We start from the raw sequence: 15955 nt of genomic DNA, 5'->3' as shown, positions 1-15955 counted from the left end.
TTCGAAATTTTTCGGACCGCTTGATTTCATCATCGAACCTTCGGTTCGAAAAAAGTTCACGGCATCCCTATTTTTGGCTGGATGGAATGCTCTAAAGCAGGGGTGCATAACATTCAATGATGCCACCTTCATAGTATCACTTCTTTATTCACTCTACACTTTGAGGTTCACACACGTTTGTGGGCCGCCTCAGCAAAAATATAGATCTGGACCTTCGGATATACGCATCGGATCTGCAATCTTCCAAATCTAATTCATTTTGATCAGCATCCACCAGTTGACTGTAGGTGTCTGCAGATATGCAAGGCTCTACTGATTATCTTTTGTAAAAGTAATAGATAAGCCACAAAAAAGCTCGAGGTACACCTAAGCACTTCTTATGAGTTGCGAATGTGAAAGCATGCAAGCCGCTCGTCCGCTCCCTTTTTCGTCTGCTGCATACTTTTTGTTGCTGGTCAGCGCGTGTGCTCCCCTGGGCACGGTGACCTTGGATGCTCCGTGCCCAGGGGAGCAACGGCGCGCTGATGGACACACGGCGCCATGGGGTGAGCGGTCGTGGAAACTGACGAGCGCAGTGACCGATGAGAACCCCGTTGATAGCGGCAGCCAATGGAACTGAACGATTGGGGAAACTATGTGCCGTTTTCGCGTTTCAAACTGATGACATCAGCTCGCTCCATGAAACAGGTAATGCTTTTGCATTAAAAGAATGCAGAGCCTTCTTTTTAGAACAAATGCTCAAGCCGGAGTAGGTTCCATTTAAAATGGCTATGAAAATTGAAGCATAGCTCAATGCTTTAGTTGAGATAAAGACTCTTTCCCCTCCCCCTATTAAACTTTGAAGTTTGTTTAGCCTCTAAATATAATTTTTGTAAAATGCCAGCAAAAACCGTCGTATCTACTAAAGTATATCTGCCAAAAAGAATAGGTCTCCCCCCTTCCCGTTTCATTACCCTGCAAACCTCAAGATTGTAATACAAACTGCAAAAACAACCACCCACAAATATTAAGAAAACCCACCAGTGTGCTTTAAAAGTGACACTGCACTTTAGCGGCGTTGGAATCAGAGCCTAGTCAAGAAGTGTGCTGTACTCGACTGCTGCACGGAACTACCTTAACTAACGTATTTATTCGGACAAAAACGCGCATTTTGTGTTTCTTTCTCAGCACAGGCTTTTGTATTAGAGGTTAACCTACAGTAAAGACAAAAGAAAGTTAACTCTTAATAGTACTCATCATAATTTCCTAGCACTTGGTGCAAAGTGGTGAAGCTTGATGTGAGCGCGCTGGTGTGAGGCAGTGACGTGGACGTGAGCGGCGCAAGTGCCACGGTGCGACTGTAACCACGGCATTGAGGCATGAGGCAGACATGATAATCAAGTGATCTCATCAGGAGTAAGATGACCCAGTTTTGTATTATCAGAGTATAGCCGCCATCCCACTATTTTGAAACATTTTATGTCGACTTTCAGCTCCTCACATAGCCGACCTCATCTGGAAATAGAGGCCAGTGCGATTGATGGGCAATCTTTATAATTCATTTCATTTAAAGTCAAACCACAGCCGGTGCTACGAGTCATTAAAACTAATCAAATAGAGTCATAAAAGTGACATCATGGCGTTCCTCGTCTTTCCGTACGTGTTCTTTTATCGGTTATATAAATTAGGTGCACCGAACGCCCCGTGACGTGCACCCTTAGTGTGAGTGCTTGTGGCGGTATGTGTTCGAGCCATCGACTGTGCTCTGACCTAAGATACAACAAACTATACGATGAGTAGAGACGCTACGAAATTCATGTGCTGCATTTTCTTTTCATTCTATTTGTTGTTGGATGTCACATGATTTACGCAGTTTGCCCGCTAAATTTAGCAGGGAAAATAAAAGTATAGGTTCTTCACTCGCCGAAATGACCGTTTAATGTCTTCTGAACACATTTATAGGGTCTTCAAACGCTGCATTTCACGCATTGTGGAACTTTGGACAAGGTCGCTGCCAATTTGTCTAGGCGGTGTTCACTCTGCTGCTGTCGTCGCATCGGCTGCCATTGTAGTGTTCTCGTGCTCAGCAACAGGACCCCCATGTGACAGTTGACGTGACGTCAATGCAAGTCATATATGGGCACTTTTCCGTTGACACATAGTTACCACCGAGCGAATGTCGGGAACTACTCCTAAAAGGCGTTACATTCTTTTCCTGTTACATTCTTTTCTTTTCAGACTTCATACGTTTTCAACCCCTTTCTTGTCCTTGTTTGAAATCGGCAGCGTCCTATCCTTCTCTACTCCCGTGACAGCAATTCTGTATATATAGCGCCCTGTAAAAAAAAAAAAAATTGCAATTTGTTTTTGAAGGGCCTGATAGGACCGATTATGAGCCTTGATCTGTGAAAAGTAGAAGAAAAATTAAGATGGCCTTCATTTTAAACTGATTTTTTAATTATCGCAAAATCGGTAACCTATCTAAATTTCAGTGTATTGTCTTATTTTTTTTTTAGAAAGGTTATCGTTTTCAATTTTAATGGCAATTTATGCGAATACTGAAAAAGTGTGTCTAATCATGTTAAAAAAAAGTGATTTTCCAGTCTTTTAAGGTCTGGATCCATAAAACACTGCATTGCTTCGTAATCGATAATACATGTTTACCACCTTTTATTTTGTGTTCAGTTTCTGCACAAAAAAGATTAAACCTAAGCCGACAACAGTTTTTCTTTTCTAAATATTCAAAGGGACGGTTTCACCCAAGCCACAAAAACATGCGTGTACACCGACAGCGACTTTGTGATTTTTGTTCCTCAACAGATATTCTTTTCCCACAAAAAAAATTTGAATACATTTTTGCGGTTGCACAAGTAAAATATATATTTTGGTAAAAAAAAAAAAAAAATGTCGACCGGCCATGGTCTTTCGATTCTATCTGAAAATGCCCAATACAGACAATCTCAATCAAACAGAATTCCTTTTTCTTTTTTTATAAGTATCTTTATTTTCTATGCGTTCTGTGGCTCTCCACGGTGGCGGATCTATTAGCGCTCACAGGCGGCTCAGGTTCAGGTTCTGCCACGCCCTACCTCCTATATCATGTTACCGCCAAGGTTGTAGGCTGATCCGGGGGGCTATGTTCAACAAATGTTTTGTTTCTTTTAAAATGAAACAGATGTGACAGTACTGACGATATCACGCCTGACTAGCTAGAGGCTCAAAGGAAAAAAGACGAAACTTTCGTCATTTGAGGCTCTAACCAATCAGACGTGATATCTTCAGTTCCGTCACTTCCGGACAAAAGACGAAACTTTCGTCATTTGAAGCTCTAACCAATCAGACGTGATATCATCAGTTCCGTCACTTCCGTTTCTTCTGAGGAGAAACGAAACACTAGTCGAGCATAGCCCCCCTGTTTGCAAAGTCGCTCCGGTTGCTTCCTTTACGTCGCGTAGACGGAGATGCTACACCCCGGCTGTTGAAAAAGGCACTGCGAAGCATATTGCAGTGTGGCGCCTCCTGATCGCTCCGGCCCATGGGCAGTTTTGTGTCGGTTGCACGAAAATGTATTGGGAATTTTCCCTTCAAAATTACCGTCCACCTCTGTGCTGTCAATATTTCTTTCCCTGACCACCCGGTAGCATTTTTACACTTTTTAATAATAATGAAATTGTGAAGGCACGCCCCACTTATGGCACCCGAGTTAGCGTCAATTTGACCATATTTCTCACTTTATAACTTAAAAGTCGCACAAATATTGCATTACGTTTTTGCAGACTCTGTTACTACATATAAATGTTTATTTCGGAGAGTTTAAAGGATATTAAGGATGGTCCCCTTTTTTTAACGGTTTTCAAAATGACGCATATTTAGGTGAATGCCCGTGTGAGCAATTCTTGGAAAGTTCTCCCGCTAGTCAGGACAACAATATTTCACGCGAAGACGAACCATATCACTGTGTACAAGGCAACACACTAGCAAAGGTTGAACACCTTAGCTTTTGTAGATGCAGAGCAAAAAAAAAAAAAAATCTTTAATCCAGTTTGGTATTGCGCAACGTGCCGTGTTTACGATTTTGTTTCTCAAAATAACAACCCTTATACTCGGCGATTAATACTTTTTGTGAATCCTTCCTGTGCCTAATTTGTCAGTAAATATTTATAGACCCGTAACCAAAACTTTTTTTTTTTTCTTGAAGCCGCCCGAAATGCCAAAAACTCTCGATTCGCAAAAAGTGCACGCGAAGCGTGCTTAAAAATTTTTTTAGCAAACACAATTTTTTTTTTTTTTTTTTGTTTTTACAAGGCAAGGATTGTTTTTATTTTTCTGGGCCAGCAAAATACATATTTTTTTTCATCAAATTGAAAAATAGTCATCGGACATGGTTGTTCGATCTTAACTGAAAACGCCCTGTAGTCAATTACACATTAAAAACTGTAGAACTCGCGACAGAAATGCAATCGCGAAAAACGAAAACTAACGAAAACAACCTTCCGCCCCATGGCATTCAAGCGGGGACGTCTGCTAGATTCAAGCGATCCAGGCGGTGCCACCGTCGACGCGCAAAGGGAAAGGGAGATAAGTCTGATATTAGAAATTATTGTCCCATAACCCTGACACCGGTTATTTACAGGTTGGTAATGCAGATTATAAAGAACAGACTGGAGGAATGGGTAGATTGCGAGGGCATACTGGACGAGTTACAGAACGGATTTCGGAAACAAAGAAGGTTGAAGGACAATTTATTTTCTCTAACACAGTGTATAGAAATAGCGCAAAAAGAAAACAGACAGCTCTGGCTGGCATTTCTGGATATCAAGGGTGCCTATGACAATGTGAACCAAAGGAACCTGTGGGACATAATGAAGAGCTTAAACCTAGATGAAGGACTAACAGCACTATTAAGGAACATTTACAAAGATAACAAGGTGATTATAACATGGGAAGGAAAGGCGTCAGGGAAAATAGAGGTAAGACGAGGCCTTAGGCAGGGGTGCCCGTTATCGCCTTTGCTGTTTATGTTGTATCTGAGAAGATTGGAGGATAGACTAGAAAAGAGTGGACTTGGATTCGACCTTTCTTACAGTAAGCTAGGCCAAAAAATTCGGCAATCCTTACCAGGATTGATGTATGCGGATGATATCATACTAATGGCTAACTACAGGACAGAGTTGCAGGAATTAATGAGCATCTGTGGTAGGGAAGGAGAGGAATTAGGTTTAGAATTCAGTAACGAAAAATTAGCAGTCATGATTTTTAACGAGGATAAAGTTGAGAGGCTGACGATACAGAATATTACAGTTGAGAGTGCTAGTAAATACAAGTATCTAGTAGTATGGATATGTGATGGTGCAAAATATCTCGGAGAGCATGAAAAGTATATAATAGGTGGATATGTGATGGTGCAAAATATCTCGGAGAGCATGAAAAGTATGAGGGTGATTCAATAAATAAGGTGAATATTTTTGTATAAGGACTTCTAATACAGATAGAAGCTTACTTTTTTTTTTATTTTTCTACGTAGTCTCCCAGCACTGTCACACACTTTTCCCATCTGTGCACAAGCTTCCTTATTCCCTCAGCGTAAAAATCTTTAGACTGATGTCTCAGCCAGTCGCTCACAACACTTTTGACTTCATCGTCACTTTCAAACTTCGTGCCTCTCATGAACGCTTTCAAGGGACCAAACAGGTGAAAGTCCGAAGGGGCAAGGTCTGGGCTATAAGGGGGATGAGGGAGCAGTTCCCAGCCGAGCTCGTTGATGGTCTGCACCGTTAAGGCTGCTGTGTGAGGCCTTGCGTTGTCATGATGCAAGATGACTCCTTTTGACTGATAACCTCTGCGTTTGTTCTTCATGTCTTTCTTGACCTGCCTCAGCAGTTCACAGTAGTTGGCACTGTTCACAGTGCTTCCTTTTTCAAGGAATGAAATGGTGATTGGGCCTTGCATATCCCAAAAAAACGGTGAGCATCACCTTCCTAGTGGACCGCTGGGACTTGAACTTCTTCTTCACTGGAGAGCCTGCGTGCTTCCACTCCATGGACTGTCGTTTAGACTCAGGCTCATAGTGCCAAACCCATGTCTCGTCAGATGTGACCACCTTCTGCAGAAACTCATCACCATCCTTCTCATAGCGGGAAAGACACTGCTGGGACAACTCGACCCTCCTCTGTTTGTGCTCCGCAGTAAGCATCTTTGGCACCCACCTGCTGCTGACCTTCGAGTAGCCAAGGTCATCATGGACAATTTTGTGTACTGTCCCCACAGATAAGCTCAAAGTTCTTGCAATGCCATCCACTGTCACCCTTCTGTCAGACTGAATGAGGTCATTGACTGATTCGATCACCTCAGGAGATCTCACTTCTGTAGGCCTCCCAGGCCTGTCTTCATCTTTAACACTGCTCCGTCCTTCTTTAAACAATTTAGCCCACTTGTAGACATTTTTCTGGCTGAAACATGTGGCACCATACACAGTTGACATTCTCCTATGAATTTCAACGGGTTTGCACCCTTCAGCAACCAAAAACTTGATAACTGACCGCTGTTCAATCCTGGAGCATGCTTCTTGGTCAGCCATCTTTGTTACTCGGTCAAATTCTCACAGTGTTGTTTGTAATCTGCATAAGAAATTAAATCCACGTGGAAAAGTAGTAAAACAATAAAAAAAACTAAAAAGTAAGCTTTTATGTGTATTAGAAGTCCTTATACAAAAAAATTCACCTTATTTATTGAATCACCCTCGTATATAATAGGTGGATATGTGATGGCGCAAAATATCTCGGAGAGCATGAAAAGTATATAATAGGTAAGGGCAACAGAAATGCAGCTGTAATGAAAAATAGAGCACTTTGGAATTACAACAGGTATGAGGTGGTGAGAGAGATTTGGAAAGGGGTCATGGTGCCTGGCTTGACTTTTGGAAACGCAGTGCTATGCATGAAATCCGAAGTGCATGCGAGACTAGAAATAAAACAGCGCGAAGCAGGTAGACTGGCTTTGGGGGCACATCGCAAAACGCCAAACCAGGGAGTACAAGGAGACATGGGATGGGCGTCATTTGAGAGCAGGGAAGCGGTGAGCAAGATAGAATTTGAGGATAGGTTGAGGCAAATGGATGGGGAGCAATGGGCACGAAAGGTTTTCAGCTATTTATACATGAGGAGTGTAGACACAAAGTGGAGACAGCACTCTAGGAAATTAAGAGGAAAGTTTTTGGGCTATAGCGAAGATGCGGAAGAGCAAGTCTCAGTTAAGAAGAAAGTTAAGGCCACAGAAAGAGATCGGTGGCTAGAGGGAATGCAGACAAAGATGGCTCTGGAAAGCTATAGATTAAACAAAACAGTTATTGCCAAAGAAAGCATTTATGACAATTCTAGGGGAAGCTCATTGCTGTTTGAGGCGAGGACGGGTGTTCTGCGAACCAGAACATACAGAGTGAAGTACCAGGAAATGGATACAGTGTGCACTGCTTGTGGAGAGGAGGACGAGACGGCTGAGCACTTGATGCTCTACTGTAAAGGGCTTCACCCTATGCCTACCGAAGACAACACAGATTTAATAAAGTCATTGGGTTTTAGAGACAGCGAAGGGAGAGTGAATTTCAAGACTGTAAAGATTACCAAGCAAAGATTAAGTGAATGGTGGCAGAAATCGAGAGAAAACTAGGTATTTTCTTATTCACTGATGGCAAGGGGGTTTCATAGCCTCACTTTCTTTGCACTGCAGAGTGAATATAGATTTCACATTTAAATATTCTAAGCTTAAATGGTAAAACAAAATGGCTAGGTGGCGTAAGCTACCGCCCGATCCAAAGGGATCAGCCGTATTCATCCATCCATCCATCCAAAGGCGAGAGAGAAACGCGAAAGGGAGGAGAAGTCGCTCCTACTCATGTCGTAAGAGACGTTAGCGCCGTCAAAAATGTAGCGACTGGAAGACGCATAGAAATAGAGGCATGTGTGCGCGCGGAGTGCTATGTCTACACGGTCTACACGAATGTAGCCACGGATTAAAAAACAAAAGGTAACAATAAAATGTTGCCATGGTGATGGTGGGACAAATCTTTCAACATGTGCGAGTTGCGCCAGTTAAGGCAACCCGAACCGGTGGGCGGAAAGACGTGTATTACTCATCAAGCCTTTCGTGATACGGTGATAAAAAATGACTCGAGTGAGTTGATAAGTCGCCGAGTTCCGAGAGCAGGTAAAAGCCGGTAGTGTGTATGTGTGTGTTGTCAGCGCGAAGAGCAATATCTCGAACTTCGTTACTACGCACTTCACCGCGTCGACGTCAAGGTAACGTTTTAAGTGTGGCTAGAGTTTTTTTCACCCTTGGGGTTTCGTTACTTGGGGGAAATGGTTATAACCGGCCGTCAAAGAAACCGCTCCAACTTCCCGGACGTCAAGAACACTATATGCTTTCATTTTAAAAGTAGTCACTAATAGCGAGTTCGTTTCACGGCACTCGTGTCCACGCGTGCCCACTCGCGGCGTAAATCGAGTTCGTTTCGGCAGGCACTCCACGAGTGGTTGTACTCTCCGAGTTCGTTTCAGCGGCGGCACCCCACGCGTGCATGCACTCGCTGCACCGGGAAAATCGGGCGTGCGCCAAAATGCAATCCCGTCATGCGTCGCTCCGGCGATGCCGGCGAGGAGCGGGAGCAGACGACAAGGGTTCGTCTGCCACGATATGTCGCGGAACCGAAAGGAAAAAGAGTAGGTTTTCTGATAGAAATCGCGTCCCGCGGGCAACAGAATCATACGTGAGCTTGAATTGTGAGCGTCTGCTATTTCATGAAGGAAGCAATTGACAACCCGTGCTTTATTTGCAGGTTTTAAGTCGCTCTGTTGCCGTACAGACGCTGAAATATACCAGTGTGTCAAGAAATTCTCAGAAGAAACGCATCAGCGGCCCCCGAGATGTTTATCACCATCCGTGTGCGGGTGAAAAATTGAACACTTGTCGACAAAACTCCCCCAGCAGAAACCTCTGACTGCCAGAAGCATCAAAGAAAGCTAAACATAGTAACTTTACCCAAGGCTTGGGCAACATTATCATGTTTAACATTTACCTACGTCGATCAGCGAACTTGCCCCGTCATATTTTGTTCAAGAAAGCTCTCGTCCTCGACATCCTCACCAAGGCTAATATCTGATCCACCTGCAAAGACGATTGAAATTGGAAGTCCCACGAAAAGGTTTGCTGGATATTCCACCAGACTAGTTTTAAGCCGTACCCTTTCAGTGGTTGACGCGTAATACCATGCTCAAACGGATTAAGCTTCTGCTCGGACAGCATCATCAGTTTTCTTCGGTGTAAACGGTTATAACAATTGAAAGATCGCAACCATGCTGCTTTGTAGAAACCTGAGTGCGGAAATTACGCTGTCTGTAACTATCTCTACGGCAGCCGAGTTGCTTGAAGTCATCGCAACTATAAACTACAGGTTGCTGCGTTCAAAGTTTGTAAAAAACCGTTGCTAGTGACTGCACTCTCGCATTCCCATCCATCACTCTGAACAGAGGCGCTAGGTTCTGTTTGAGGTCGGTACTCTTTCTACAACATAGATGGCGGCAGCATCAGTCTTCTGCACTCGGTGCATTGGGCGAGTTTGTTTGAGTCGAGTTCTCCGTGCAACACTCTGCGAGTGCGATGCATTCTGGGAGAGAACTCGAACGATGCCAGTGCGTGTGAAACAAACTTGCTATTACAGGATGAGAACTACATGGCATTTCTTTCCTATGCCCGGCGTCTATTACGGTCAGGCTGCCTTCCGCCGTGCACACGCTTGAGGCTCGCGCTGGAGGCGGGGCAAATAAAGAACCTCCCTGCCGTTCTAATCCTGGCAGTAACTGTTGCAGAATTTGTTTTCGATTGCACTTAGTTGTGAAAGGAGCCAGACGTCGCAGAGACATGAAACATAGAACACCACCCACGCAGCTTCTCTACGGTTTTGTTCAGCGCGTCAGATTTTTTTCAGACATAACACCCCCCCCCCCCCCCCCCCCCCCCCCCCCAAAAAAAAGAAAAACTTTCAGGGTCATTTTCAGTGCAAAAATAAACTATCCTTCGCTGAACCCTCATTCTCCGCTCAAAGGTAGCACTAGAGGTCTGAACCACATGCCAAAGTTTCTGCCCAAACTGGTATCTTATTCCAAAGTTATAAGCGATTTTGTTGAAATTGGATTGGGAAAATGGGGCCCATTTTCGGCCGTTCTCAGTTTCTGGTGCCATAGAGCTCCACGTATTCCGTCTGCCACCGTTTTCCCATTGAAATTTTCAGAAAATCGCATAACTTTTGAATAAGATGTCGGTTTGGGCTGAAAATTGGGCATCTGGTTCAATCCTCTAGTGCTACCTTTGGGCGGAGAAAGAGCGTTTGGCGATGCATAGTTTATTTTTGCGGCAAAGAAAACTCGCTTTTTGTTTGGAACACCCTGTAGTATAAGTATATTTGCTTTAAGTCCCACTGGGTGCTATTCTGCACACTTGGAAAGAATTATCTTGGTGGTCTGGGTGACAAGTTGCGAAGATAGAGACTCTAGGGGCGACAAAGAAAAGCACGCAGGAGATAAGCTCGCTCAACAATCTGAACCGACCGTTCACTTGACTGGAATATGTTCACTGTTTGATGCGATATGTGCATGTGGTTTTCCTACACTTTTCTAGCAAATAAACATTTCTTCAAGTAAACCTCATATACTTCATGTTTTACGTCGAAAAAAAAAAGAAATCCTGTAGGTTGTTAATTAACGGATAGCTGGAGGAAAATATTGGGAGTGTGCGACTCCCATACTCATTCACCCTTAAGCTGAGACTACAAGCTCCGCCTTCAGCTCAAGCTTTCTGCCCTTGCTAACACAAGCATGAACGCGCAGGCATGCGCAACCAAAGTACTGCGGAAGCCAGCGAGCTTGTGCTGAGGGCGGAGCTTCTGGCCCCAGCTTAAAGGAGCTGTGCAACGGTTTCAGTGCCTTGCTTAAATAATTTGGGAGTTGGTGTCTCGACCTTTCTGAAGTAAAGAACGAAAACCGCTTTTGCCTGCATGTCCTAATTTTTATTTTCAAAATGGACAAAGATTGAGGTTTTTGGCACTTGTCAACTCCTTCACCATCTTTCGAGTCACGTGCGCTGGGACGTCAGTGGGGTTTGCGCGGGGTTCTGGTGAAGTTCTCTCTCTAAAGCCATTAGTGAGCAGCGAGAGCTCACCCGCTCGCGACCACGTGACCACGTGCTGGCGGGCGCAACGTGGTGAAAGGAGGAAAGTCTCATCCAGGTCTGGCCATCCCCATCCGGCGCTGTCCCCGTCCCCCTCCGGCTTCTGGCGGCTGTTCGCGGTAGCAGCTAGAGCTGACGGTTTGGTGGACCTAGATAGATGGCGCCACTAAAACTCCGTATGATAAAAGTTTTGTCGATGATACCAGATTTTTGACGCATTTATATTTATGTTGGAATGATAAGATTTATAGAAAAGTTACCTTTTATCGAGCAGGTATTCGCACAACTTGCTATCTTTCTACAAGAGCCCCCATTGACGTCATGCCGCGTGTTTCTCATGGCCGCCGCTAGCGGCTACAAGTCGGGGGATATTCTAATTTTTGCCTCGCGATTACGCGGCGTAATCGCAACATTTCGAAGGAAGGAGGTGTGTTTTCTGTCCTTTGTGACAAGATGAACGACGTCCAAAGTAGAAGATGCCAATTATTTCAACGTTAAAGTCGTTGCACAGCTCCTTTAAGGGCGAACCGAGCATAAAGGGGACGTGCCACTCTGCCTTGGCAGCTGGTTGGCAGCGCTACCACGGACAGCGTCTGCATTACGTCGCATAGTGAAGTGCTGCCCGCTCCAGCCTCTTCTAATGTGCCTGCACCATCTCGGCCGCTTCTGCACCTTCCAGCGGCCATGTTTCTCAACCTCGCTCCAGAGAAAAGTTTTGGCACCTGGAGAGTTTGAAAACGTATACACATCTAGCGTTGCTTCAAGAGTAATCACGGCAGTGGGCGCGTTAAAGGGGCTGTGCAGCAATTTTCAGACTTTGGCCAATTAACTGCGGAAATTAATCTGCGTCACATATGGAACAAAAAGCAGAAAACCGTATTTTCTTGCGAGCGCTAGTTCTTATATCAAAAAAAAAGAAAAGAAAAAGAAACAAATTGAAAGTCAAAGTGCCTCTCCACTCTCCACGTCGACTTTCGAGTGACATACTCTGGGGGTTCACATAGTTTCCCCTTGGGTCCCCTCTTAAGAGACCAGCCGCTTCCTCCGCGATTGTCAACTTTTAAATAATTAGCCTCGTCAAAGGTCACAGTGAGCGATCGACACAAAGGACGGTTCGCCAAAGAGCTGATGGCGAGTGTAGCAGCGGGGGGACAGGTTTTGTTGACTTCCGCGAATCCCCCAGAGACGGTGTCATTTTAGTTCCCGTAATCCTGACAGGCGGCTGCAGATCGGCAAATAATTCGTTTTTTTGCTTTGCGATAACGCAGCAGAATAGCAGTTTTTCGGGGAAAGGTGACGCGTTTTTGGTCACTTGGGCTTGCATAAACAATATAAAAAATGCAGACTGACAATTCTTTGAGCATTAGAATCGCTGCGGTGCCCCTTTAAGTCCGTGCTCCAGAGCGCAATATTTTAGCGCTCCTTTCACTAAACAAACAGGAGTGCCACCAAAGACTGACACTCGAGCACGCTCTTCTTGCACCGAAAACTTCTCAAAGCGCAAGTGACTTCTTCGCGCTCCGTGACGTCACGAAACCAAACAAGACGGCTGCGCAGCTGTTGAGACCGTCAAGACGAGAGGCGTAGCCGGACCGCTGCCCCTTTTTAGTTGATTAGTGCTTAATTCAGTAGGTAAAAACGATTTGATTCGAAAGCCAAGACAGCAGTTAGCGTTCCGAAAAAGATTTGCTCGTGAATGTCGCCTGAGAAAAAATTTCATCTATGAAACAGTAGCGTGCCGATAGCACAGCGAGAGAAAAATTGTCGAGAGGGGGAGACATTCGGGCCTTTCTGTCCCTTTTATAATACTTAGGCCATCGAATAAAGATACTTCGATTTGAAAGCCGAAACATGAGTGAGCATTGAGGAAAAGGTTTGTTCGTGCGTCTTGCCTGAAAACAGATTGATCCATCGAACGAGCGTGCCGATAGCTCGGTGACAGAAAAGTTTTGATGAATATACAGCCAGACCGCTGCCCTGCTTAGAATGCTTAGCTTAGCCGCAGCGAATAAAGATACTTAGATTGGAAAGCCTAAACACCAGTTAGCGTTGCAAGAAAGGTTTGTTCATGCATACCGCCTAAAAACAAATTGATGTGCTATCGAACAACGGTGCGCCGGTATCGGCGTGGCTTCCGTCTCGCTGCGAGACGGAACCGACGAATCTCTGACAAATTTGGGGGTGCTACTTGGCAGAACTTTCACGGAATGACGAAAATTGTTAAATGTACTTCATGACAATGGTCAGTTTAAATATTACACTACGTAATTCGAGCTAACCGTTCCCCGTGGCGTGTCCATAAGATACCTTTTTATGCGCACATTTTCATCTGTACTAGAAAAACACATTTTACTGGATCCTCCAATTTAACTGATAGTGCAGTATTAATTGTAACCTATACATATAACATACCTCACTTCATTGCAGTTGTGCAGAGATGGCAGACGTCGGAGAGGACCAGAATTCTGAGGAACAGTTGTTGAACCGACTCATAAGGAAACCGAGGTATGCCTCCTCTCGAGAAGCACTCAACGACATGAGGCTGAGGCTGAAAGAAGACGGGGTTGACATCTTGAGGCAGTGTTCCGCCGGAGAAAAAGAGCCCTGCTGGCTACGCGATTGTCTCGCAGCCTGCAACAAGATCCTCCACACCGCATCGCTCCAGATCACCGAAAGTGCAGACAGAGGGCTGGTTGTTGAATGGGTTTTCGTTACGACACCAAATGATGCAGACACCTTGCAAGCGGATTTTCTCAAGGACTGGTTGCTTAGCCGTCACAGCTGTATTCATTCTGTCAGCCGAGCCGGAGACCTCTCTGGCTGTCCGCATCCAGGACTTCGAAGCGTCGAGGCGAGTTCGATGTCGGGGCTTGGGCACCTGTCCTTGCTGGAGCACATTTCGTTGTGTTATGCAAAACTCACAAATGCCTCCGTCAAAGAGCTTGCAGACATGTTGGGCAGGAACCACAACCTGAAGTCGTTCAAGATAATTCACAGTACTGTTCCCAAGTCCGGATTGGAAAAGATTCTTGCAAAGCTCGAGGGTTGTCCATCCCTGGAGGCAGTCGAGTTAAGCTATACCTCATTGAGTGCTTCTGCCGCCCGTGTCCTTGCTCAGCTATTGAGAACAAGTAAGTCGCTGAAGAAACTATCCATGGAAGGGGTTGACAAGGAATGCGCTAAGATTGCTCTCAAAAGTTTGCACGACGGAGCTTCGCTCGAAGAGATTTACCTCTTTGGCATGGAGCCGTACGAAAGCCCCTTCTTCATGAATTATTCCGAGGCCTTCAAGAACCTAAAGGTTGTACGCCTTCCCTGCAATGAGCTCGATGACACATCTGCTTTCGAGTTTGCAGCGCTCATCGAAGCCAGTGAAACCCTCGTAGAGCTTGGTGTCGACTCAAGTTCGTTTGGAGACAGGGGAGCCGTGGCCATCGCAAAAGCCCTCCGACGCAACAAGACCCTGCGCAAGTTGTCTCTTTCGCAGGGTCAGCTGACGTCCACGTCGCTCGTCGAGTTTGTAGATGCCTTGACTGTCAACACGACTTTGGAGCACCTGGACATGTCCGAAGTCGACATTCTGGAAGAACACCGCAAGCGGCTGTTTGAAGATCCGAAAAGTGCCGGTGCCTTCAAGAGGATCTTCGTGACCTGGAAGCAGAACTGGCTCAGGGACCTGGCGGCGCTTCTGCGGCGCGGCGACCACATGCCGGAGGTTTACGTCGACATCGATCCAGGAGTTCCTCCGGCAGATCTGGACGCCCTTTTCGACGCCTTGCTCGCCAGCCGCACCGTGACGGAAGTGAACTTCTACCCGAACGATTTCTCGTTTGACCTCCTTGTCGACCGGCTTGCTGCACTTCTCAGAGGCACGACAACTATCAGGGCCGTCCACAACCGTCTTTCTCCCGACAAAAAACACCAAGAGACGCAGCTCGTCAGACTCCTCGATGCTCTCCGGGACAACACGAGCGTGGCAGACTTCACAATGCTCGTTTCGTACCTGACGGTCCCCATGGGCGTCGCACTCGGAAAGCTGCTGGAGGTCAACAATACGCTGACTTCACTCACCCTCTGCGAGTACTGGTCTGTGGATCCCGAGGTCGCGAGGACATTGGCGAACAGCATGCGCCACAACTACACTCTCCTCGACCTGCGCATCGAGTGGGACGCGGAGGACGTGGAAGGCTTGCCGGAGGTGTGGGAGGCGTTGCGGAGGAACAAGGCCCTCCTGTACCCCGCTGCAGAGTTCGTCACCGGGGAAGCTGAGGACGAACGTGCTGCCGAAGCGCTCCGGAAGGTCCACACGAGCTGGGCCTTAGTTGAGGAGGTGATGAAGCGAACAGGGAAGCGGGAGGCCGAGGTCAGGCAGGACATAGCGGATGCTCTGAGCCGTCTTGGAGCGTCGTGATTCTATCCTTGAACTGATTTCTGTTAGAGAGCGGGTTTACAAGACACGTGATTTGAAATATTGCTGAATGCCATGTGATGAACTGATGAACGTTGATGCTCAAGTTTACTGCTAAAGTATTCGGAAACATAAAAGGGCGCTTGACCTTGTCTACTCCTTCGTGTTTGTCCTCTGTGTTAACACATACAAGTTTACTTAGGACAAACTAATATGATTGTGTCATTTTGTTTAGGTCAAGGAATAAAAAAGTGGGAGAGGAACGGCAGTCACTCACCACAGCGAAATACTTGTATATATGTGGCAAGGCGTGACTGCATTGCTGGGAAAATATCACAGTAAGAAATAATG

The 15955-nt window shown here is 45.7% G+C and overlaps 2 protein-coding genes across 8 annotated transcripts in view; one reads left to right on the top strand and one right to left on the bottom strand.

Moving 5' to 3' along the window:
• Positions 1 to 15955, bottom strand: part of LOC8029397 (POC1 centriolar protein homolog A) — a 183498-nt gene that overhangs the window by 67244 nt on the left and 100299 nt on the right. The gene's annotated exons all lie outside the window — the stretch shown is intronic.
• The window catches only part of LOC115316823 (protein NLRC3), a 34595-nt gene continuing 26660 nt past the window's right edge, over positions 8021 to 15955 (top strand). Inside the window, exons 1-2 of one of the 5 annotated variants that reach the window (XM_029976322.3) lie at positions 8021 to 8273; positions 13624 to 15760. In XM_029976322.3, the coding sequence (XP_029832182.2) occupies positions 13634 to 15607 (1974 nt within the window). In that variant the 5' untranslated portion in view covers positions 8021 to 8273; positions 13624 to 13633 and the 3' untranslated portion in view covers positions 15608 to 15760. Of the gene's footprint in view, positions 8274 to 8809; positions 8867 to 8941; positions 8979 to 13620; positions 15761 to 15955 lie in introns of those variants that run through there. The other 4 variants (XR_005718195.3, XM_040223203.1, XM_040223204.1 and 1 more) reach the window with 4 other exon arrangements.

Source organism: Ixodes scapularis, unplaced genomic scaffold (genome assembly GCF_016920785.2).
Source record: "Ixodes scapularis isolate PalLabHiFi unplaced genomic scaffold, ASM1692078v2 PGA_scaffold8__174_contigs__length_109621045, whole genome shotgun sequence".
Lineage (NCBI taxonomy): Eukaryota > Metazoa > Arthropoda > Arachnida > Ixodida > Ixodidae > Ixodes > Ixodes scapularis.
The sequence above is the reverse complement of the archived record's forward strand: the minus strand, read 5'-3'. Positions and strand labels throughout refer to the sequence as shown.